The sequence below is a fragment of the Accipiter gentilis genome, chromosome 8 (assembly GCF_929443795.1).
Source record: "Accipiter gentilis chromosome 8, bAccGen1.1, whole genome shotgun sequence".
In the NCBI taxonomy this organism is placed as follows: Eukaryota; Metazoa; Chordata; class Aves; order Accipitriformes; family Accipitridae; genus Astur; species Astur gentilis.
The window spans coordinates 35,095,941-35,118,026 of NC_064887.1; the positions used below are offsets into that span (position 1 = coordinate 35,095,941).

Sequence of the window (22,086 nt, forward strand, 5' to 3'; positions counted from 1 at the left end):
AAATGCACGTAGTCTTTGGACTTCTATTCTGGCCATTCCCTCATAGGAAAAGCCCTGCGGGCAGGTCTGGGGCGGTTGCCCTGGGCACTGCGGGAATTGCAGGCTCCTGATGCTGCAGGTCAGAGGCAGGGTCCCGAGAGCAGGGGGGAGCTCTCTGGTTATGGATGCTCAGGGGAATCCGGTCTCTTTTTCCCGGGCTTGCAACTCAAATCCGATTTCTTTCTGTCCCTGTGGTGGTGCAGGTCTCTGGCCGTGCTGCAAGGGGAGGCATCGGGTTCCCACCCGTTCCACTCCTCTGGGAAGGGAGGACCTCTCTTCCCAGCAGCGCGGTGGGAAGCAGGAAGCGCTTGAGGTCCTGGGGATCCTGCAAAAATGCCAGGACTTCAGCCGAAACCCCACCGTGCGGACGTCAGCCCTCGCAAACCGTCTCCCAACCTCCGCCTGGTCCACCGGCTGGTCCCCCCGCGGTGAATTCGGGCTCGGGTCAGGTATGCGACCGCTTGCTCATGCCACAGCTGGCAGCCTGCTTGGTCATGTCCTGGTAGGAGGCGGACTTCAGGAACCGGGGGTAGGAGTCCTTCTCCATCAAAGTGCGGGTCTTGGCCTGGGCTTCGTTGAAGCAAGCGGAGGTGGCACCCGAGAGGTTCTTACGGGTGATCTCCCTGGTTTCGTGGTCAATATTCACCTGCAAGGAAGCAGTGTCCACAAACATTAACTTGGCATTAACTCCCCTCCCGTGGGGGCGAAAACTGTTTTCTCCATCTTCAGATGAGGGTGAAGATGCTCACAAGCCTTTATAACCCTTCATGTTGGTAGACCACGTGATGTTAGAAATGAAAGCTCTCATGAACAAGAACATATCTTCCCACTGAGGTGAGAGCACTTTAATAAAACCCAGCAGGATATTTTATTCCTTTCCCACCCTGTTTGATGCCACAGGACAGAGGCAGAAAATGCTCTCACCTCCCTGGGCGCCTCGTTTTGGACAAACTCCTCGAAGATCCTGTTTGCCTTGGAGGCCAGCTTGGTTTTCGACCGGGTCTTTTTGAAGTCCTCGCACGCCAGCCAGAAGTCAAGGTTCTCCTCGCTGAACTCCGTCTTCAGGAAGGTGTGGAAGGCTGTGACCCCACCTGGGGAGGGAAGAGAAGAGCAGTTAATGGGGCAGAAGGGGGAGAAGAGGAGGACCACTGCCAGATGCAGTGCTACCGGGTGAGCATCGCCCTGGGAGCTCAGACCATGACATATGCAGATTTCCTTTCCCTCCAGGCAAATTCCACCCTCTGAGACGCTGCTAATTGGCCTCTAGACTCCAATAAAATCCTTTCCCACAGACAAGTAATCCTCTGTTTTATTTATCTGACCTTTCTGTAATGAGGCTTCAGAGTATTTTCTTTACAGCTTTGGAAAAGGGCTAATTCTACCTAAGGAGAAATCCACTGACGTATCAGTACGCCTGCAGGAACCGAGCAGCAATGGCTTTATTTTTATTTCTCAGCTGAGATCTAGGGAGAACGAGATGCTGAGGAGTATGGGAGAGTAATTGCAGCAAGGATTTCAGAGCCAGGCTGGGGGGATGTATTAAGTTACAAAGCCAGAGATGCTTGTTAGCCATCACAACACGTGAGGAAGACTGGAAAAAAAAATATACCTAGGCCCAAACTAGCACTATGGAAGGACTTTCTCTTGCTGTGGAATAGCTTTTAAGGTAGACACCCAAGTTTGTATTAAAATTTGGCACTTCTAACATTGTGTGCCAGCTGTGAAGCCCAGCGTAAGGAAGGGATTACATGTGGGACTCAAAAAGAGGTCCCCTCTCTGGGTCGGAGGTACCATCTGCATGGGGGCTAGGGAGGCAGCACCTTACAGGAACCCTGCTCATCACCATACGCATAGCAAATATCAGAAAATGGCTAGTGTAACTCAGTAAAGCTGCTGAATTCCTTCCCCCTGGGGAAAAGCCATCCCCAGAGGCCCAGGACAGACAGACAGCCAGAGGGCAGCAATGCAGTTTTCTGAGCAACAAAAGCCCCTGGGAAGGTGGCTGCGTTGCTGTGCAAAGGGCACGGGGAGCAGACACGCTGCCTTCTCCCGAGTGCGGAGAAGGGGACAGTCACGGCACGGCATGACGTTCCCCCGATGGACTGCTGCACGCGGGATGCCCATGAGGATGCTCCTCTCCTGAGGCAGCAGCGAGGCATTGCGAGACAGCGCTTGTGCCCCCCAAAAAACACCCAGCCAGAAGAAATGGGGACAGCTTCGCGAGCCAGGCAATGGGTCCCGTGCATCAGCTCTGTCAGGGCAGGAAGGGGGCTTCTTTCTAAATCCTAAACCATCTAATTTGAGAAGGAGACAAGATTTCCTCATACACTGGCTGCAGGTGCACAGTCACTCCCTTGCTCATCCAAGCGTGCTCATCCTACGCATTCTCACCAAGAGAAAAAAACCAAGATCCTACTCACTTTTACTCTTCAGGAGCTGGTCGAAGGACTCCCTCCATTCAAGTACCTCCCGTGAGGAGTCTCTGGAAAAGACAAAAGGGAGTAAGGCTCGCCGTCCCACCGAGAACAATTCTCCTGCCCAGCGGCAAAGGATGGGAGCACTTCAGTCAAGCGGCCCCGTTGATGAGAGACAGTGCAAGAAGGGAGGCAGCAGCATTCGGTAGGAAATGAAAGCGAGACCCCGGTATCCATTACCTGTGGGCTCTCTTTCCTTTCTCCCTTTCTTTTACCTTCCCCGATGGCTCACCAGACCTCGGCTCCATAGCGCAGCTTTGGCCAGGTAGGCTCTCTAGAGGATACTCAGAAGAGCCCTTTTCTGCTGGTACAAGCCCTGCAGAACCTCCTCTGCAAGAAGACACCCTGCCTTCAGCAGCGATGTTTAGTATTTCGTTTTCAATGCCGCCTGCATTCCCCAGGGGTCCCAGGCACTGATCTGAGACACCAGGAACTGCGGGAGCCCTCTGGGTTTCTTGCCTATCGCTAAGGCCCTGCTCTCTTGTGCCTAATGCCAGAGCATCAGTTCCCCCATCTGATTTTATAACTGGTGGAGCTGGGAAGTGATCCGCCTTCCCTGCCTGTCGGGGTGGGACCATGGGGAGGGTGAGCTGCGTTCTGTCCTCCCTGCTGCGCAGATGGGCAGGAGCATCCCCCAGGACAGGCTGGTCCACGGGGACCTGTCCCTGGCTGAACCCGGGACAAGGCACTGCTTGGCTTACCTCCGCCTGGAGCCCAGCTGCAGCTTGCTGGAAGTCCCGATCCTGTGTCCCAGCTCTGGTTTATGAAGCAGGATCCCTAAGCGGGTCTTCAGATCCTTGGCTCTGGAAGGGAGGAAGGGGAGAGGTGGGACTGATTGCTGGACCACCGGACTGCTGCCACCCCCCCCACACACACACCTCGCAGGAGCTGCACCCCACAGACTCGACACAGCTCGGAGGGACAGCCCTTGCTCCTCAGCTTCAGCTGCTTCTTTGCCTTCCGATGTATGACATAAATGCTCCCCCGATTGCTTTTTCTGCTCCCTGGCAACCACGCTCAGCAGTGCATTAAGCCCAGGGGAAATGTTTCCTCCCGCTCGCTTCCCAGGTAGCTTCGCCGCGTGCATTTATAAAGCTCGGTGAGCTTTTTCCTCTGGGGCAGGTAGCAAAGCAGCTGCTGAGCGCCCAGCTGAAGCCCCCGCAGGCCCCCCCACCCCAGCTCCCTGGAGCTAGCCTGGCTCCTTTCCCCGTCCCCCTCTCCCAGCAGCGCTACGCCGCTCTCAAAGCGGTGGAAAAACACAGCGATTGCTTTCTGCTCAGCGGAGCGGGAGCGTCTCCCTGCTGCGAGGCTGCTGCAGCAGGGCTGACGCTCCTCTGCTTTTTTGGGGGGTACCCCTGAGTCACCAGGCGCCTACCACCACGCCGTGGAGATGGCTGCGCTCCCCAGCGGCACCATCCACCTACCCCATGCCTTCGAGACCCAGCGAGCCTGGCGGCGGCACGATGCTCCCGTGCCAGAGACCCTCTGCGAGAGCCTGGGATGCCACCGCCCGTCACCGTGGCTCTGCGGCGGTGGCACGGAGGCACCTCCCTGCCGGGAGGTCTCTGCGGCAATACGGCAGGAGCTGCTGCTAAATCGGCTCCTCTCCCCGGGGTCCACCCGAGGCAACGCGCGGCCCCGCTGCTATTTGTGTGCTGCTGCTCATTCAGGCATCCCAAGGCGCTCGTAAAAAAATAAGTGTTTAAATGTCAAGCCGGCAACGTGGGGCTTTGTAGCCATGTTTGGCAGGAGGAGCAACATGTCACTTACTTAACATTTTAACCATGTTGACAAAAATAGTCCTGCTGCTGTCAACTTGAAGCAGAGACAGAGCCAGAGAAACGAGGCTCGTGTGTTTGTATGCCCACACGCACGCAGGGCAGCCCTGTCCCGCCTCCTCTCCCTCTGCATGTTTTACCTCTGTGTTGCCCTCCCAGGGAGCAGAACGGATGCAGCCAAAATAAATCACTCGGGGCATCCTTCGCTGTGTGTTTCCTTGCAGTCTGCACCCCACTTTGTACCGAAACATCACGGCCGCAGCAGCGGAGGCCGGCCCAGCCGTTCCAAAGTTAGGTGCATCTTTTCCAGCTAACCCTCTGCATCCCAGAGCTGTGGCGTGGCGAAGCCTCTTACCTTTCCAGGCAAGTGATGGGGAGCGCAGCTAAGCCCCGGCACATGCTGAGAGCTGGGCACCCAGGCATCCAGCAACTCATCGGGTCCTTACGGTGGTGGCAGGGATGTGCAACAGGCAGCTGCGGCACCACCTGCGCCCGCGGTCGTGTGCCATCGGCTGGAAAAGCGGTGAGGAGCCGTGCTTTATATCAGATGGGAGGCGGGAGAGCTGGGAGGGGGACCCAGCATCGCTCCAGCCTCCAGCCAACCAAAACTGCTCTGGCAGCGCCCGGTGAAGATAACGGCTTAGGTAGGTTTCTTTTGTGCTGTTAGGGGAGGGGGGAGTGGGAGGCCCAGGCTTGTCCTCGAGCATCACAGTCATAACTGCTTCCTCGATAACAGGAAAAATCAGGCTCATTTCCACCGACGTGCGGAGCCTGCTGAGTAACCGCCGGCGGGGGGGGTACGCAGATAGGGAGAGCGAGAGGGACAGGACAGACGCCGTAATCCACGGCAAATTCGTCAGCTCCGTCCTGCTGCCCGAGGACTTCCAATCCTCGCGGTGCCGCACGGGTTGGCGTGGCGGCATCACAGCAGCATGCTTTTCCCCAGGTGTTTTAAGCAAGGGATGCCAGTCCCCAGCAGAGTCAGGCTGCTTTGCAGCATCCCAGGGTAAAATCTAAAGCCTGGGGGAAGGGTTTGCGCTCCCCAGAGCAATGCAATACACCCCTCTTGCACTGCAGATAGAGCAGAAGGCTGTAATATTTCCACACACCCCCAAATTACACTGCCGGTCCACAGCTAGAATAAATAAGGACCAATGTCTGGCCCCACATGCTGGCAGAAGTTGCACTTCATCACAAATTCTCTGCTGGGTCTATGGTGGGGGAAGGGAAAGGCGTGTGTATCAAAGAAAGTCCAAGCAAAGCGTGGGAAAGCATCTGATAAAGGTGGATTCTAATGAGAACTGAAGACGGAAAGAAGACATTAAAAGCAGAGGAGAGGTTGGAGACTGGAGGGGAAGGACTGAACTAGCGAAACATCAGGATAAAAAGAAGGAGTTAAACCAGTGTCAGACACTGCACACCAGCGAACCCCAAGGTCCTGGTGCAACAAGCGGAGAGGTTCATGATGGCCAACAGGTCCCACACGCCAAGGTCAGGCTCACCCAGGGTCCCGGAGAGCTGCCCTCCCTGCAATTCCCCAGTTGGTGGCTCTGGGAGGGAACTCACCACAGTGGGGGGGAGCAACCCTAAACCCCTGTGCCCGGGGCCATCCCAGGGCAAAGACAGGAGCTGCCATCTCCACTCCTCATCCTCTTCCTTCCTCCCCACTTGGTCCCTGCTATTACCAGCTCCGCAGCCAGCACAGCCATTTTTCCAGAGCTCAGGTTGTCTCCTACCCTTGCTGCCTGGATTAATCACACGCGGAACCTTGCCAGAGCATCTTGCCCGTGGGAGATGAGCCGTGCCAGGGGAGGTGGCAGCATGCAGCCATTTCAGCCCTGGGCCGGGGAGAAAGGCTCCTCTCGAGCTGCCTTCAGGGAGCAAAAGCACAAGGATATCAGGATAGGAGACCTTTGGAGAAGCCCTAGGCACCTCAGCTCCTTTGAACTGTAGCAGGGACTCCTGTCTTTCTCCCACCACTTAGAAAAAGCCACTGAATTTTCTTGCCCACAGCTAGTCAGAAAAGATGCATCAGGACTAATGACTGAACACACATTTTTAGTTCCTGTCTCGGCTTTAATGCTAAGAGCAGCCTCTTTCCCAACAGCTCTGGTTTTTTTCACTTGAATAAACAAATTTAAGGCTTCTTGGTTAGCAGATATTCAGCTTCAGATAAATGTTTGGAGCTACAGAAAGCTCTTGTTCATGTCTTCCCTGTGCCTTAAAACCATGATTAGAGCTGTGATCCTTGCTGTGGATTTAAGGAAAGAAGGGGAAGAGTAAGGGTGAGAGGGCTCTAAGATTGCCTTTGTCTGTACAGATGCCAAGAAGGTCTGTGCATGCCCACAGCACGGACATCACTTGATCTAACGCAGGTTTTGGAGGTCCTTGGCCACATCAGCCTGGTGCTCCACCCCAGCTCACTGCCACTCTGGGAGCACTGGTGTCGCAGCAGCGATGCCATGCTGATGTGGGTATGGGCTCCTGGTACCCACAGGAGAGGGTCACACCCAGGTATTTTGGCAGTGGCCACGCACATATATGCTTTGCACTCACCTCCCAGCTGTAGGCCAACAACAACAGCCACAGGCCTGGGGCAGCAACAGCCCTTCTCCTCCATTATCTGTATCTTCCCTCTGTCTCCTCCCTGGTTCTCTGCACAGATGCAGCGCTCTGTGATGCCCTGGTGTTGTTTTGTCTCATCATTTTGGGGCATGCCCAGTGTTAAGCAGGACTTCATCTGTGTCCTTTTTCCCTTTAAAACTGTGCTCACACAGTCCAGCCCGTCCTCCCACCTACAGATTTGCAAAGTCAGTAGGATGCTCTGGTGACTCTCCCCGGTGCTTGGGGCATCCCCCAAGCAGGTTATGCTGAGAGGAAAACCTCCAGGAGGCTGAGTACATGTTACAGACACCCAGGACAGATGACTTCTGGCAGCAAGTCCGTGGTCCCCGAGACAGCTGCTATGCTGGGAGCCACATGCTGCTTGAAGCAGCCAGGGAAATGTAACCGTATGGCAAAAACACAGCCAGGACGTCAGCAACAGCCATGGCCTGTGGGACAGGAGCACGGGTGGTGCGAGCCAGAGTGGAAAAACTCTGCGCATCTTTGCCCTGGTGTGAAGCCTGCTCGAACTTCCACTTGGCTTCAGCCCCTGTCTCCCCACTGCTTTTTCCCCCCATAGAAATAAAGTGCATTGGGCAAGCGTGTGTGTGGTTTTACCTTGTCCCCTCTGTAGCAGCTTTTGAAGCACTTGGCTCAGGTAAGGCAAAGCTGACGGCAAGGCAGAACTGAGGAAACATCTGTGGTGGGAGCTTGGTCCCTGCAAGCCCCCATGGGAGGGAGAGACCCCTATAAAACCTCAGTGGGATGGAAAGAGTCAATCAAAGGCTGTATCTTCTTGGGCACCACAGTTGCTCAGCCAGAAGATGCACAAAGCTGTAAGAAATGCCATGCTCATGACAGAGTCCCATCCCTGGGTGTTTGAACCGGTGCGTGGCTCTGGGACATGGCCCAGTGCCAGTACCACACGTGCGGGTCTGAGCCCAGGCGCAGGAATGGGATCGGGCTGTTCCAGCGATGTCCTCCCCGCCAAGGCCAGGACAGACCCTCTGCCTGCTCTGCCGTAGCCACCAGTCCCCTTGCACAAACCATCGGCTGGCAGCTCTGTTCCCTTGGGCAGCTTTTTTAACTCTCCCCTTCGATGGAGTGGGAGATGCTGTTCGAGGATAGGCAGCTCGCCAGCGTGGGATGCAGGGGGTGCAATATTTGATAACGCAGAGCTCTTCAGTAGGGTTATGCAATAGCCTCCGAGCCCGATGATGTACGTGTACTCAAATGTCTTTATGCTGCTCTATATCTAATTTAATTACGTGCTTCCTGTCTCATTTAGCTTAGCAGCCTCCCGCGGCTCCAGCTCAGTTGCCTGTATTATCAGTCCTTGTTTTGGAACACAAAAAAACCCTCATCTGTGTCGCAACGCCTGGGGCCGGACTCTCTTCCCGTAACCGTGCTCCAGCCTTGCCGGCATGAAACCCACCTCCCATCCACGGGGACTGTCCCTCTTGGGGTTTCATTTCCACCAGGGAGGTCTGGGCAACCCGGGCAGGGTGCACTGGGAGGACCCTGCACGCTTGGGCTGGGAGATGGCTGGACTGTGGAAGCAGCTGTGGTGGGAGAGCTGCATCTGCAGCTGCCCTTTGCCAATGCAGCACCACCTTTTGCAGGGGTACAGGTACCAGCTTTCCCCATCAGAAGCAAAACACAAAACCTCTCAGCCCCAGGTATTGCTGCTGTTGTTTCTGAGTTAGTATTTGTGAAGTGCCAGCAGCCTTGAAAAATAGGAAAATAAAGTTTTCAGCCCCAAAGCTGCACAAATGGGGCAGGTAACAGGGAAAGAAGGAGGGACTGGTGACAGGGTGCAAAGTGCCCTTGCACATGTGCCCTAAAGCACAGCCAGGCTCTCAGGGGAGTTTCTGGTACCAGGTATTTTTATATGGTTTGAGTGGAATAAGAAGGGGAGGATACAGAAAGGGATGGGAGGGGGAGGCAGGGAGGAGCAAGAGCAAGAGCAAGAGCAAGCCATGCTGCTGGGGTCTTGCTGCACCACAGAAGCAGCGGGCCAGGCAGGCTCACCAAAGAGCCTGACAGCTGAATTCTCCTAAACCAATGGGGAACCACAGAGATGGCGATCAGGAGCAGTAAAACCTGAAGGCAGCAGCACCACACACTCCCTGCACTGCTTCAGCAGAGACTGCTAGAAGCCCGAGTCCCCCAGAGCTGTCTGCATGAAATTAGGGAGATGCCGAATGCAAAGGAGTAGGAGGGAGAGACTTAAAGGCACTGCTGGTGTTGCACAGCCCCTTCCTCTACCAGCAAGCTGTTGTTAAGCTCTGGATGTGTTTAAGGAGAGATGTAGGCAAATGAGATGGAGAAAGGGGTGCTGGCAGGGGATCACCCATGACAGGAGGTTGCGGGGTGTTTGCAAGGGGTCCCCAAGGAGCCACATTGCAGCTGGGTCTTGGCCACGGGCACGGCTTATGAGACAGGGATGGTCAGGGGCTGCTCAGGACACCATGCTCATGTGGTTGCAGGTGAGCTTTGCTCCATCTGTGCCTCCCGGCCCTGGTGCAGGACGGGCAGCTGCCCACGCAGGCAGCGGCGCTTGTCCCTTGGCAGCTCCTGCATGACAACAGGCCCTCACCCTAACCCACGGGGCGTTTAATTGATTCCCAACAAAAGCGCGCTCTGCGTTCACATGAAGCACGAGAGGAAATAGCTGCTCTGGAAATTTGTAGCAGTGCGGAAAGAGATTATTGAAATAAAAAAAAAATTAGAATTACAAATGAGCTTTTCAAGTGGCAGCTGTTATCCACTCTGCTCACATGCTCGCTTTGCACAGCGACGGAGCACATCTGCGTAGGGAGAGGTATCTGACAGCAGGTATTTTTAATCTTTTTCTGTTCCCGGCACCTGCTCTTTAAAGCCACTGAACAGCAAAAAAACAAAACCACAACAAAGACGATGGCTAAATATATCCTAACTAAGAAGAGAGACAGAGCAGCGCTAATGGCAGATCCTTCCTTGGATGCATGCAAATTGTTTTGGCTCAGAGACAGGCTTAGAAGGAAGAAGCAGCAGATGAAAAGGAAAAACAATAAAAGAAGGGAAGGGAATTAGGGCAAAAAAGGGGGGATAGAAAGAAGACAGAGGGACTGATAAGTTCCACTGCACCAATTTCCAGAAAAAAACAAGCTCATTTAATTTTTGCTTTTAAATGCAACTGTGTGCAGACCACATAGCAAACACTCACCTTTTAGCAGGGAGGATGGGCTGTGCACCAGGCAAGGAGTGCCCTCGGTGTGCCCAGGGCCAGGCAGGATCCAGGTCACTACTCTCCCTCACTTGCTGGACTTGCTCAGGAGACGCTCTGCTTGGCCTCAGCCCTTCCCCATTGAAGTCCCTTCTTCTGGTAGGCAGCAGCCCACCCAAACAACCCCCCAACTGCCCTCACTCTAGTCTCTGCCCCTACTAACACCTCCCCTTCCCCCTTTAGTACCCAGGATTGCCCTCAGCTGCCTCCCAACCCTTCCCCAGCAAGCCCAGGCTCCTCCAGATTTCCTAAACTGGCCCTTGGGACTCTCCGAGTCACTTTGACTTCTCCAGCTCTCGCTGCCTATCTCTAGTTCATGCATGCCCTGGTCCCCAGATGTGTTTTCCCTGCCTGCTGAGTTGGCTCTTGCCTTTCCCGTTCCTTACTTGTTTGTCCCCATCCCTACTACCAGCCCTCACCCTGGGCTTTGCCGGTGACTTGCCATCCTATAGCTCATCTCTCGCCAGTTTATCCCCCAAGCAAGGATCAAGCCGAGACCTTGATGCCAGCTGCCTGCTGCAGCCTAGGGCTGCTTTTTATCAACCGGAGAAAGCATTTGTTTGCTTTTTGTGGCCTGATCATGCTTGAGCCCTCCACACTGCTCCCTTTACTGGGAGACCTTGCTTGTGCATCCCCCACCGCTGGTCCTGGTATGTGGAGCAGACTCGGCACTTGTCTTCATGCTTGGCAATAAGGCAGTGTGGCCAAAACATGGCCAGAGGGGTAGTCAGGGGCTATGCCGCTGGCAGCGCCGGGTCCAAAGGAAAGGCTGGTGCCGCAGCCATGCCACCTTTGCCGTGGCCATTCCTGGCTGCATGTCAGTGCGTTTAATGGGCTGATAAAGAGCTCCCCAGCCCTCGCTGCTTCTCCCCACAGGACAGCAGGATGTATACAGAGGCGGTTGGGCTGGAGAGAGCCAACCGGCTGCCTTGGCAGCCCCACATCTCCCTGCCACACTCCCAGCAGGGAGAGTTCTTGGTTTTCCATTTTCCCAAACAAGTAGCTACTACTGTAGCCCTGGCTGCAGTGTGGTAAGCCCAGCCCCTCCAGGAAGGTCCTACAGATTTACATGTGTTTCTGTGAGGTACCTGGTTCAGGGGAGCAGGTAATTTGTCTGCAATGAAGGGCTGCTCGTGCGACCCATCTGCACTGGCCACCACCGCTCTCCGTGCTGCCTGCGTCCCTGCGCTGAAGCCAGCGCTTCTGCTCGGCTCCGGCCACGGCTACTCCCCAGGCAGACGCCAGCAGCCCCTCGCTGAAGCTTTGCTGCAGCCTTCTCCAAGAACGGCTGCTCCTGACACCGCTTGTGCTCAGGTCCTTGGTTTTGGGGTAGGCAATCCATCACAGGCAGCAGTGGGGTGTACCCAGAAAAGGACAGCAATGCACTGGTGGAAGGCTCTTCAGCTTTACCTTCCTTATAGTCTCCTAGATCCTAGTGACAATATTTCTGACTCATCTCCCCAAACCGCACCTCCAGGGGGACTGGTTCTAAATTGCCTCAACAGAGGAGACTGACTGCTTAGCTTTAACAGGTCCCTTCTTCACTGTCCCATCCAGCATGTCTGCACCAGTGAAACCAGCACACAGAAGGATGAGGGCAGGGTCCAAGAAAGCACAGGTTTCTCCCACCCTTTTCCTCCTCAGCAATTCTGCTAGGAGATACCCCTCCATCCCTGGGCCCACAGTTCCCACTTTCCACGCAGGAAAATGTGCTCGACTCGCATCTTTTCAGACACTCAGGCAGAGAGTAACTAGTCTCAGGCTGTTTATTACGTCCTCACGGTCTCTATACAGTACAGGTGAGTAACACTTTACAATGTGGTGACACAACTTAGGGGGGATATCATCGCCGGTCAGACAGCTGGTATGGCTGAGGAGCTTCTCCAGCCTCATAGGGGAAGGTGAGCCTAGGAAATGAGCAGGTAATGCAGAAGGAAGGTCAAACCGAACTCGAGCCCATGCCTTCCCCTGAACGGGAAGGAATCAGACTGAACAACCCACGTGTACTGCCCGAACAGCTCCTGCTGTTATCTACCAACACCAGCAGCACCCAGACACTGTGGAGGCAGTTACAGCATCAGGACCTAATGAAAATAAAAACATGGCATAGGGAAGGTCTTAAAAGAGCTGGTCTTTTAAGCTCTTAAGTGAGCTACCTGGTGGCTCACTTCTGAGTTTACTCCCTACTTTAATGTCCTCCTAAATCTCTCCGGAGCCACCCACAAGCATGTTTCCCAAGGAACAAGCCATCTTTATTATTTAAGACAGCCTTATTCGGTGCTTGGGTTTGGAGTCAGATCCTCAAGGCCCCTTCCTGCCAGTGGGACACTGCCAACCCACTGAAGATGGAGGTGCCAGAAAGCTTAAAGAAAAATCTGAACTCTGCGTGTCTGATTTGGGTTGCTTGGGGGGGGGGGGGGGGGGGGCGGGGAAGAGAGGTTATAGGAGGATGAGATACTTCAGTCATAGTTTTTAGGGAAGGGGGATCTACCCCAGGGAGTACTGTACCCTGCTCTCTTCATTACCAGTAATCCCGCAGAGGACTGCATAAGTAAACACAACACAAGATGCCTCCTCCCCCTCATTGCTTCTTAACTGGTGACTGCGGGCACTGATAGAGCAACATGAAGACATTTCTCTTAGGATAACGCTGTTATCTACACTATAAATGCAAAGCCGAGCAGCTCCTCATCTGTCATGTTTTAGATCCAGCCTGGGGCATGCACCGCAGGATGCAAACTGGGAGTTGTGGGGCTACTGGAGACAAGCAATTCATGCTGGGGCTGGTCCCCATACCTCACACCAGGTCCCTCCAGAAGCAGGCACTGCCTTTTCTTCTGTGCCTTTTTGCCAGAAACATTGGGGGTTTTGGTAATAAGCTCATCCCCTTTTGCCACCTCCCTCCCATGCCCTCAGTTCCCTGAACTCCAGTTAAGTTTACTGCAGTCTCCAATTAGAGATACATCCCTCCAGTAAAACCAAGAGGAGGCACAGAGCAGAACGACTGACTTTACTAAGCAAATACAACACACACACCTTTATTTACACTCTTTTTTTTTTATATCAGAAAGCCAAGAGGAAGCACAGCTGTGATCCTGCTGAAGCAGCCGCTGCCTCTCTGCAGCACGGCTGCCCTCTCAACTAGCCAGCCCCTGCCACAAGCGCAGCACGTGGAGCGTGGATGGAAGAAGACGACATGATACTGGGGACAAGACGAGCCTCTGCAAAGCCCAAGGGGTGCGTGGAAGAGAAAAGCATTCTGATCTAGCAGCAAAACGTGCTTTAATGCCTGTTTTGTGATATAATGCTTTGATGCTGGAGAAAACACAGTAGCAAGGAAGAAGACAACTGCAGCAGCCGCAGGAAAGAAAGATAATGCAGAAATGATGTGAAGCGTTTTCTTCTTATATAATGGGCGAGGAATAGCTACTAGGAGCTTTATAGTGACAGTAGGAGGTATGTAGGAGAGAGATGGCAAGACCAGAAACAAGTGTCTGGGGAAGTAAAAGGCAAAGAAGAGGGGAGGGATATATGGGGATGGAGGGTGTGCAAACAGGAGGGCATGGGAGGAGGTTATGTGAGACCCAGGCTCAGGTATATGGGGACAAACAGTGCTGGTGGAGAGGAAGGCTGGCATGGACAGGAGTGCTTCAGGGGGGAAACCGAAAGGAGGAAGAAGAGGGAAGCCCACAAGGACAGGACTGAGAAGGAGAGAGGGGTTTGGAGGGAGAAGCAAGAGGCCCCCAGGGAGGGGAGAGCTTGCACTGACAGGTGAGAGGCACTCCAGGACTGGCATGAGGTATGCTTTGCTATTGCTCTGAATGCTGTAAACATTTTGGTTTTGTGTCTATCAGTGAACATTCAGTTCAGTTTGATACATGTGCTCTTATGGGTAACTGGAAGCCGCGCAGAGTTTTACGTCTCTTATTACTAGTCAAACTTACACACAAGGCAAACACAACACTGGCTAAAAATCTCATTTTATGTCATTTATGCCTAATTCTCCTATTTTAACATGCACATCTATGTCTCAGAAAAGCTTCTCTAGTAGGAGACACTAAATAACGTACACATGAAGTCACATGCACTCCCACCCATCCACTCCCACAGACACACACACACTCCTATTTCCCTCCCCTGCTTAGCCTAGCTGGACTTTGCCCTTCACACCTTCCCAGCGTGGAGGGCTGGGACCCATCAGCACATTAACAAGTCCAGTAAAAGTGATGGAAATCATCCCAAACCTGGCCAAAGCAGGAAAAAGAAACTCAAAGCAGATTGGGCTTATGCATCTGCTTCTGGAGTTAACAACACCTGAAGCTTATAGAAAAGGGAAAGGCAATTTGTAAACTCTTTTTCCCTTTTGCTGTCAAAGGACTTGAGAGCTGACTGGATACAGGCCAGCGAAAACAGAATAAAAGGAGCTGAGGGAAACAATTTTTTTTTTTTTTTTCCTCTCTTCATGTGATGGCACACTCTGACATCACTTGAAACAGGAGGAAATTTTTGGAGGTGTGTGCTTGTGGAGAGGGGAAATGGGGTTATAAGTTATGAATAACCCTTTCACATCAGTAAGAGATGAATCAAAGATAGGATATTTGTCCTTGATAGGGATTAGTCATCACTCAGTGCTTTCCGAAGCTTTGGTTCCATCGTTATTTCCTTAATCAGCCCATGGTTTAAGGGGAAGAGCTATAAGCTGCCTATTTTAATTCACTTCAGACTGACATTTGGCATAAAAGAAGCAGCTGGTGCCAATTTCTTGGTTTTGTTTTGTTTTTTTTAAATTACTTTAAATAACGAGTCTGCTTCCCTTCAGGAGAGACAAACTGTAAGAGCAGCAACAAAAATAACTGTGATAGACTTACATGCCTCAGACAATACTTGTGCTCCACTCTGTGCTCTAGGATGTTTCCCATGGAGGATATATCTGGCACCAATTTAATTGGCAAAACACTTCTCCTACATCAGCCGGCATGTGAATACAGTTCCTGTCACCACTGCAGCAATGGCAGTTCTGAATGCACCCACTCAAAGCAATTCCCCAGGTCAAGAGGAGAGAGGGGAGCTTGGTTTTTACAGGGTGTTGGCTACTTTGAAGTTTTTTCCATGAGTTCTGACACAAACTGAAAGGATGACAGCACCAACGCTGGAGGAGCTTGCTGACAGATGTTACATACTGCGTTTTCTGGAGTCACACTCCAAACAGGACCAGCCTTTGTAGTCATCAGGGAAGCTTGGGAATTGTCCACACTTCTGAGTATCTGTTCCTCATTCCTCGACAAAAACATCTTGGTTCTGCTGTTTCCCCATTGCCTGGTTGTCTCCGTGACCCTCACTGCCATGGGTGGCTGCAGGGCACTTTGCTGAAAAACCCTTGTCTGGGATGCGTCAGCTGGCACTAGAGGTCAGCATCATCCAGGTCCACTCAGAAGGTTTATCGGTGGCTTTAAGAGAAACACCACAAGGCAGCTACCGTGGCTTTCTGCCTTCTCTTTGAACGCAATGACTGCCTAAGACTGCTGTCTCTTACATCCAGGGCAGCACTGGGATGCTTTTTGTATGTGCAGTCAAAAGGAGGCTGAAACGGAGGAAGGCAGGGCCAGATGAGGTGGCCTCCTGTCATCCCTTGCTACACAGCTTGTTTGGCAACGCAGCATTGGGAAGCTGAGCTGCCACGTTGCAGCGGTTGGATCACCGGTCGCTGTGCCATTTTGCAGTTGCAGTGACACTGGGTACAACTGGCACCACAGGCCATCTCAAGGGGAACTATTTCAGCCAAAGCAATGCATGCCCCTGAGAGATCCCAGTCCATCCTGTGTTATGCAGGTGTAGTAGACATAGCGTTTCTTGGAAAGGAGAGTTATTCCAGCCCCTCCTCACAGTCAGTGGCTTTGCATCCTCCCTTGCAGGTCAAGCATTGAAAGTGTTTCACTGCAATGTGGGGTGATTTGCCCTCCTCCTTCCCTTTCACCTATAGCAGGAGGGGGCTGTATAGGTGATGTGACTCTGCTCCACTTCCTAGAGCCCCGATACCCTGAGGGGCAGCCACTAGATGCATGAATCTATATCCGTTGCTTCTGTCTTTGACTCCTTCCAGAACATTGCACAAGTCTCCCCAGAGACCTGTCCTACTAGATCTTCTTTGCCAGGTACCTTGTTTGCCGTCAAGCTGTGGGCTCATGAACAGCTAAACTCACAACTGGTTGAGCCACTGCATGATGTAGACCCCTTGGATGAATCTGGGGCACTTTTCAGTGCCCATCTTTCACTGATCTTTTCCTACAGAACAACTGGAGAATTCTAGAGCTGACCAACCAGGTACTGAAAAGCAGGTTTCCCTACTGAACATAAATTTTGCACTTGCACCGTATTTAGACTTTAGTGTCTTAGAGACCACAGGAACACACCTCCAAAATAAAACAAACATGCTTACCATCCCTATCTTGATCCTAAACCTATTTGTTCTAATGCCCTGTGCAGCATCCTTACAAAAAGCCTCAAAACCTGCTTCCTACCTAATATGTGGACAGTAACTTTTAATATCCAAGCAGGTTTTTTGTGTCTCATTCCAAACATGTTATACTTAGCTGTAGAATTCAGTCTACCTACTTTGCACCCCATTACACTAAACCTTCATCACCAGCTTTCTGATGTATCAAACCTACCCACCGCTCTCAACTAGAGCAGAAGTTTACAGCCTCTGATCCGTGGGTGATTCAGAGAAGGAAAAGATCCATGGGGTCACTTTCCAGGCCTTCATAAAACTAAGAAAATAGACCTCTGGTCTGTAGGCTCAAATCCACAGACAGGCTGTCTGCTTCTCCACTAGAAAATATTGCAAGAATCTGACAGCCGATAAGCTGGAACAGCAATGCCATAGAAATGGGGCCTTCAGACGGTAAGTATTACTGCACAGCACAGAGGAGGTGCTATACAACTGCCATCTGCACAGAGTCTTCTCCTGCAGCTGGCTATCCAGGCTATGGGAACACGGCCAAAGTACCCTTCACACCACTTCACACCCAGACGCTCGTCCTGCTCACTGCATGCTTCCCTGCGTCCTGGTTTTAAGCAAGCACCATGCAAGAGGGTCCGTGTCTTTAAGTAGTTCTTCACATGGCATTGAACCCACAGTGGAACATCGGTAGGTAACAACAGTCAATAATCAGTAAATAACAAAAATATAATTGTGATTTTTCACGTTACCTCTCCCTGCCGTGCGCTGGTCAGGTACTACATGAAAAATGCTATCTGCCATAGCAGACAGGTCTTGTGCTCTTCTTAGATCTCAGCATGGGGCAGATGGGACATTCCTTCTCTTGACTCTTTCCTGACAGCTGGCAGGTTGTTCCCGAGAAGCCACCAAGCCTGTTAATGTCTCTGGCGGCCAGGAGTCTCTTTGTGTTAGGTTTTGGTACGGTGCCTAGTACAATGAAGCCTGAACAACAACTGGGGTCCTGAGGCTGAACTACAGTACAATTAAATAATGTTAATGAAAAACAATCCTTCTCACTAGAAGACTCGCCTGACCAGGTCTAGTGAGAGCTTTTGGGATTACCTTCCTCACGAGAAAAACTCAGCTCCTTAACTGTCATACAGAAAATAACTCTTAGTCTCCATCCCTGAAAAATAAGGGGCTGTGACAGGGTAGCAGCTGGTGTCATAAGGTGTGGAACCCAAATGCAAAGGTGAGCTGAGTTCGCTGGTATGGTTTACATGCCGGGAAGCAGCATGAATCATGTGTCTTTGCCCTCTCTACCTCCCCTCAGTCTCTGGATCTGGACCCCAGCAGCCAGTGTGGGAGACAATGCTTTGGACCGGACTTGGCTTCACAAGTTTCGGAACTGCCCTTAGGGCCCTTCCAAACACAGGGGAGAGGTGAGAGCCAGGGACACATCTGGAAGGATGGAAAGGTGCAGTGGTGTTATTTACACACAAACCAATGTAGTAGTTTTAAAGGAAACCTGCTTTCCCAACAGATGACCCCATGACTAGAGAGGATTATGGTTTTGTGCTAGAGAGAGGCAACAACTGCAAGATGCTACCGCTAACCAAAAAAAAGTGCAGAAACTCAGAGAGTCCTAATACCACATCTGGATCATGCTCTGGAAGCCTCCTCTTCTCCCTCTTTTCTCATTCCCACTGCTTTTAACACCAAGAAAGTTTCACATTTAGACATGGGTTTTGGCTGTTGTGGGAAGCACGTGGTTTCTGAGGGCCCCATCGCTGCTCTAGCTTAGCCTCCTCTGGGTTTGAGACAGCAGGTCTGTGTAAATTTTGGATCTCAGGAACCTGGGGTAAGAGTCTTTCTCCATCAGGCTGTGCACCTTCCCCTGAGCTTGGTCAAAGCAAGAGAGGGAGGGCTCCTGCATATTTCTTCTTGTCAGCTCCCGTGTCTGGAAGTCTATGTTCACCTGGGAAAAGTAGCAGAAGAGAGTTTGGTACTGAGTGACCAGTTTGCCTGCTTCAAATGGCACATTTTGTCTCAGCCGTGGCTGTAAAAGCAGCAGCAGAACCAAGGTCCTACCCTCGTCCATGCCTCAACAGCCCCCCAAACTCTGCGGGGTTTAGCAATCCAGTGTTAAAAATCCTGCCCCAAATTTGGAAAAGTTGAACTAGATTTATAGTGATCTGAGCACTTTTGAAATCAAATGGCTTTTATTCAGGCTCTTAAGCACAGGTTTATGTAGCACATCTAAAATTGCTGACTCAGCCTAACCTCTCTCCTGTCTACCAAGATTTCTCTAGTGCCTTTATTCTGCACTACATGCCTGATATAAGGGTGAATGAACTTTTAGATGGGTTTAAACCATTAGTATGCTCTTATTAAATGTTTTTAAACTTTGTTGTTATAAAATAAATTGTTTGATTTTTCCCATAACAGCTTTGTGTTACAGTATCTCAAGCAGGGACTTGAAAAAATAAACCACTCTGATGTTATGACTGCCATTTGTTTGCAAAGCCAACAAGGTGAGTTTTCCTGTTTTCTTTCCCTAGCAAAGCAGTCAGCGTTTGTTAGGGTTACGGTTTAAAACCTGGCTGAAAAGATGTTATTTGTTGTTACTAACCCTGTGTCCAAACTTAAAGGAGTCTAGAAAGTAAAGCTGTCTACCTTAACTCAGATGACAGCAATATAGATTCGCTCCCTGTGTCACTTAGGGGTCATTTCACATTCTAGTACGCCAAAATTAAGACAACAGGACCAAATTTTAGGAAAGACCCCATCCAACCTGTGCTCACATTTCTAATCCAGATTCAGCCCTGCAGTCCTTAAAAAATCCCACCCAGCTTCACGAATAACAGCAGGAAGATGCTCACTGGGGGCAACGCAGATTGAAGCGGGCCCTGAGATGTCCACAGCCCTTGGTGTAAATCTGGGTGCTTCTCAGTGGCCTTGCAATAGCCTTCCTAGTTCAAAGATGGAGTAAAGAGAGCCCTTTTAGAGGGATCCCCTCGCAGGCACCTGTATTGTGGCAAGCACCCGTGCAATCTAGCAGGAGGACCACCATGGGAGAGCAGGTGCAAGTAAGCACCCTCCTGATGGCATTATGAATACAATAACGCAACCCAATGTCGCAACGCAGGATCTGACAGTTGCCTCAACCTGTCAGTACTTGAAAGAAGACTTAAATCCAGGCTTTGGGTTGTGACTGCACTTTTTGTTCAGCTCTGAGTTATTGCTCGCATCTTTTAGGAGGTCTAATTGAGTTGGGAGTTAGCCAGGAGATAAACATGCCTCCCTGGAAAGTCAACAAGTTAGTCATTTGTGGGATGCTTCTATGCAAAATGTCCTGCGAGAAATGAGCCCAATAGCCTGCTCAGGGATTAATAGTAAATGAGAGGAGCAAGGTGAAATACTCCTAGGAAACTGATGGAGGTTAGGAAATGTAGGTTGCAGTTGCCACCGAACTCACTGGCTGTGACTAATTCAGTATCATCGAAGTAGTTGCCCTCACCAGGGGATGAGTCACCGTGAGCAGACGCAGCTATAGCAGGCAGGATGGTATTCCCATCCTCCTTATCCACTCCTCATCATCCCCTCTGGGAGGGGAGGGCGAGCTCTCCAGCCCCCTGGCACCCCGCAGGTCCCAGCTGGGGGAGACGGACCTGTTCCCCACCCCACAGGGATGCTCTGCCTGCCTGGGGTGCTGGCATACCCACCTCTCGAGGAGCCTGCACATCGATGAACTCCTCAAAGATCCGCTGAGCCTTGGAGGCCAGCTTGGCTGCCGAGCGGGTCTTCTTGAAGTCCTCGCAGGCAAGCCAGAACTCCAGGTTTTCCTCGCTGAACTCTGTCTTCAGGAAAGCACGGAAAGCGGCCAACCCATCTGCAAGAAACACACAGGGAGTTACAACAGGAGGAGGAAGAGGGCAAGGAGCAGTCTCTTTAACAGACATCCTTCCATCCACCCCTGCCTACCAAAGGCCCTTTGATTTTTCTCCCAAGGTCCGCGATGCCAGGATGCATCCATAACTTACACCATTGCATCAGCTGGACTCTAGTGAGCTGCCACAAAGCCAAACATCATTTGCTGTTGCTCTGAAAAAGCGTTTTTCCAGCTAATGTGACAAAAAGCCTTCTTTGAGATTGGGGCACCTAACCTTTGAAAAGTTCCTCTTGAAAACATCAAGCTTCAGCAGTACTTTTTTTTTGCCACAGCTTCTTGTGCATGTTAATGCAAAGCTTTGTAATGTCCTATCTGTCATTAAGAAAAACCTTTAACAAAACATAGTATCTGTGGACTTATCTCCTATGTTTTCTGTCACTTTGCTATATCACCTTGTGACGTATTTTTAGGTCTTACTTAACCAGAGGAAGGATCTTGGAGAGTCTGTTACAGCTACAATAAAGGGGAGAGGGAAAGGACATGGCATAATTACTACTTGTCTAGTTGGTGGTAAAAGTGTTCTTATCACTTGTTAATGCTTAGCAATTGTGACATTTCAGTAACGTAATCTGAGTCAGCTGGGGCAGATTAGAAATATGGAAAAATTTATTAGGCAATCTGTGTCCTCTTAAACCCCTGCCTGGTGTATTTATGGACACTACTATTGTTTTTTATTTCCTTTCCCTGAATGGCACCAGCAGAGTTGAAGTAGCTGAAGGTTTCACACATGCCCTTTATCCTTCCTTTAGCCTTGGGATAAATTTGGCTCCTAATTTTTTTTTTTTTCCAGTAACATGTTTCTAACTTTTCCTGGTCTTTTTCTACAGGGTCTGAGTATTCGTAGTTCATGACTGGAAACCTCCTGAGTCAGCACTGGCTACTTCCAAGCAAGTGTCTAAAAATATTGATGGAATCGGGAATGCATTTGGCAAGGTCAGACTCCCCAAAAGGATGAGAGGAGCAAGTGCATGTGTGCCTGGCAGGGACGGACAAAGATGAGGGTTTGTAGGACCTGAACTCCTGAAAATGCTGTGGTTTGGGGGCTCAACCTGCCCCCTTTCTGCTGTAGGAGATCTCGGCAGTGCTGCCTTCCCTCCTTCCTCCAGCGGCAGGGTGCACGGGAGCTGGGACGCAGCCCAAGGGGTGATGTCTGATGCTTGGTGCAGGTCATTTTCACATGTCCACAGCAAACACAGGCCCACCAGGGACAGGGGCTGGCCATGTCACAGGAGCCATCACAAACTCCCTTGCAGCTTTGTCCTTATTTTCTTGCTCACACCAGGTACGCGAGGAGAAGCAGCAATGTAACACTGCCCTTTTTCTCCCTTGTGTGTCCTAATCTTACTCCTGCTTCTCTTGTTTCCAGTAATAACTTAGGACATGGAGATATTTTTCAGTTCTAGGTCCTGCGCCTCAAGCCCTAAGAAATGGCCCCAGGTGTTGAACAGCAAATAACAATCCTATTTCTGGCTGCACGTAAGTCAGCAGAGATGTCTGACTGCCCAGATTCTCAAAGGGAAAGGCAGAAAATA

At 51.4% G+C, this 22,086-nt stretch overlaps 2 protein-coding genes across 15 annotated transcripts in view; both read right to left on the reverse strand.

Annotated features, from left to right (window-relative positions):
• Window positions 1-434: 434 nt before the first annotated feature.
• Window positions 435-5,203, reverse strand: RGS16 (regulator of G protein signaling 16). Of its 3 annotated transcripts, none has more exons than XM_049808927.1 (5): window positions 4,647-5,203; window positions 3,215-3,316; window positions 2,460-2,521; window positions 964-1,130; window positions 435-685 (listed from the first exon to the last, which is right to left on the reverse strand). In XM_049808927.1, the coding sequence occupies exons 1-5, from the start codon at window positions 4,724-4,726 to the stop codon at window positions 485-487; spliced, it is 612 nt and encodes a 203-aa protein (XP_049664884.1). In that variant the 5' UTR covers window positions 4,727-5,203; the 3' UTR covers window positions 435-484. The 3 variants fall into 3 exon arrangements, with proteins under 3 accessions (XP_049664884.1, XP_049664886.1, XP_049664887.1); XM_049808929.1 differs by lacking the exon at window positions 4,647-5,203 and adding an exon at window positions 3,938-4,208; XM_049808930.1 differs by lacking the exons at window positions 3,215-3,316; window positions 4,647-5,203 and adding an exon at window positions 2,694-2,985.
• Window positions 5,204-11,915: 6,712 nt separating this feature from the next.
• LOC126041462 (regulator of G-protein signaling 8) overlaps window positions 11,916-22,086 on the reverse strand; it is a 29,175-nt gene continuing 19,004 nt past the window's right edge. For all 12 annotated transcript variants that reach the window (XM_049807093.1, XM_049807095.1, XM_049807094.1 and 9 more), the window contains 2 exons: window positions 20,328-20,494; window positions 11,916-18,580 (listed from right to left, as the gene is read on the reverse strand). In XM_049807093.1, coding sequence (XP_049663050.1) covers window positions 18,398-18,580; window positions 20,328-20,494 — 350 coding nt within the window. In that variant the 3' untranslated portion in view covers window positions 11,916-18,397. The remainder of the gene's footprint in view (window positions 18,581-20,327; window positions 20,495-22,086) is intronic.

Excerpts from the sequence above, each read along its gene's own strand:
- RGS16 (XM_049808927.1), bottom strand. The coding sequence starts at position 4,726 with ATGAGTTGCTGGATGCCTGGGTGCCCAGCTCTCAGCATGTGCCGGGGC. Across the intron at positions 3,317-4,646 it reads CCCATCACTTGCCTGGAAAG|AGCCAAGGATCTGAAGACCC; the intron begins GTAAGAGGCTTC and ends CCTCCCTTCCAG. Across the intron at positions 686-963 it reads AAAACGAGGCGCCCAGGGAG|GTGAATATTGACCACGAAAC; the intron begins GTGAGAGCATTT and ends GCTTCCTTGCAG.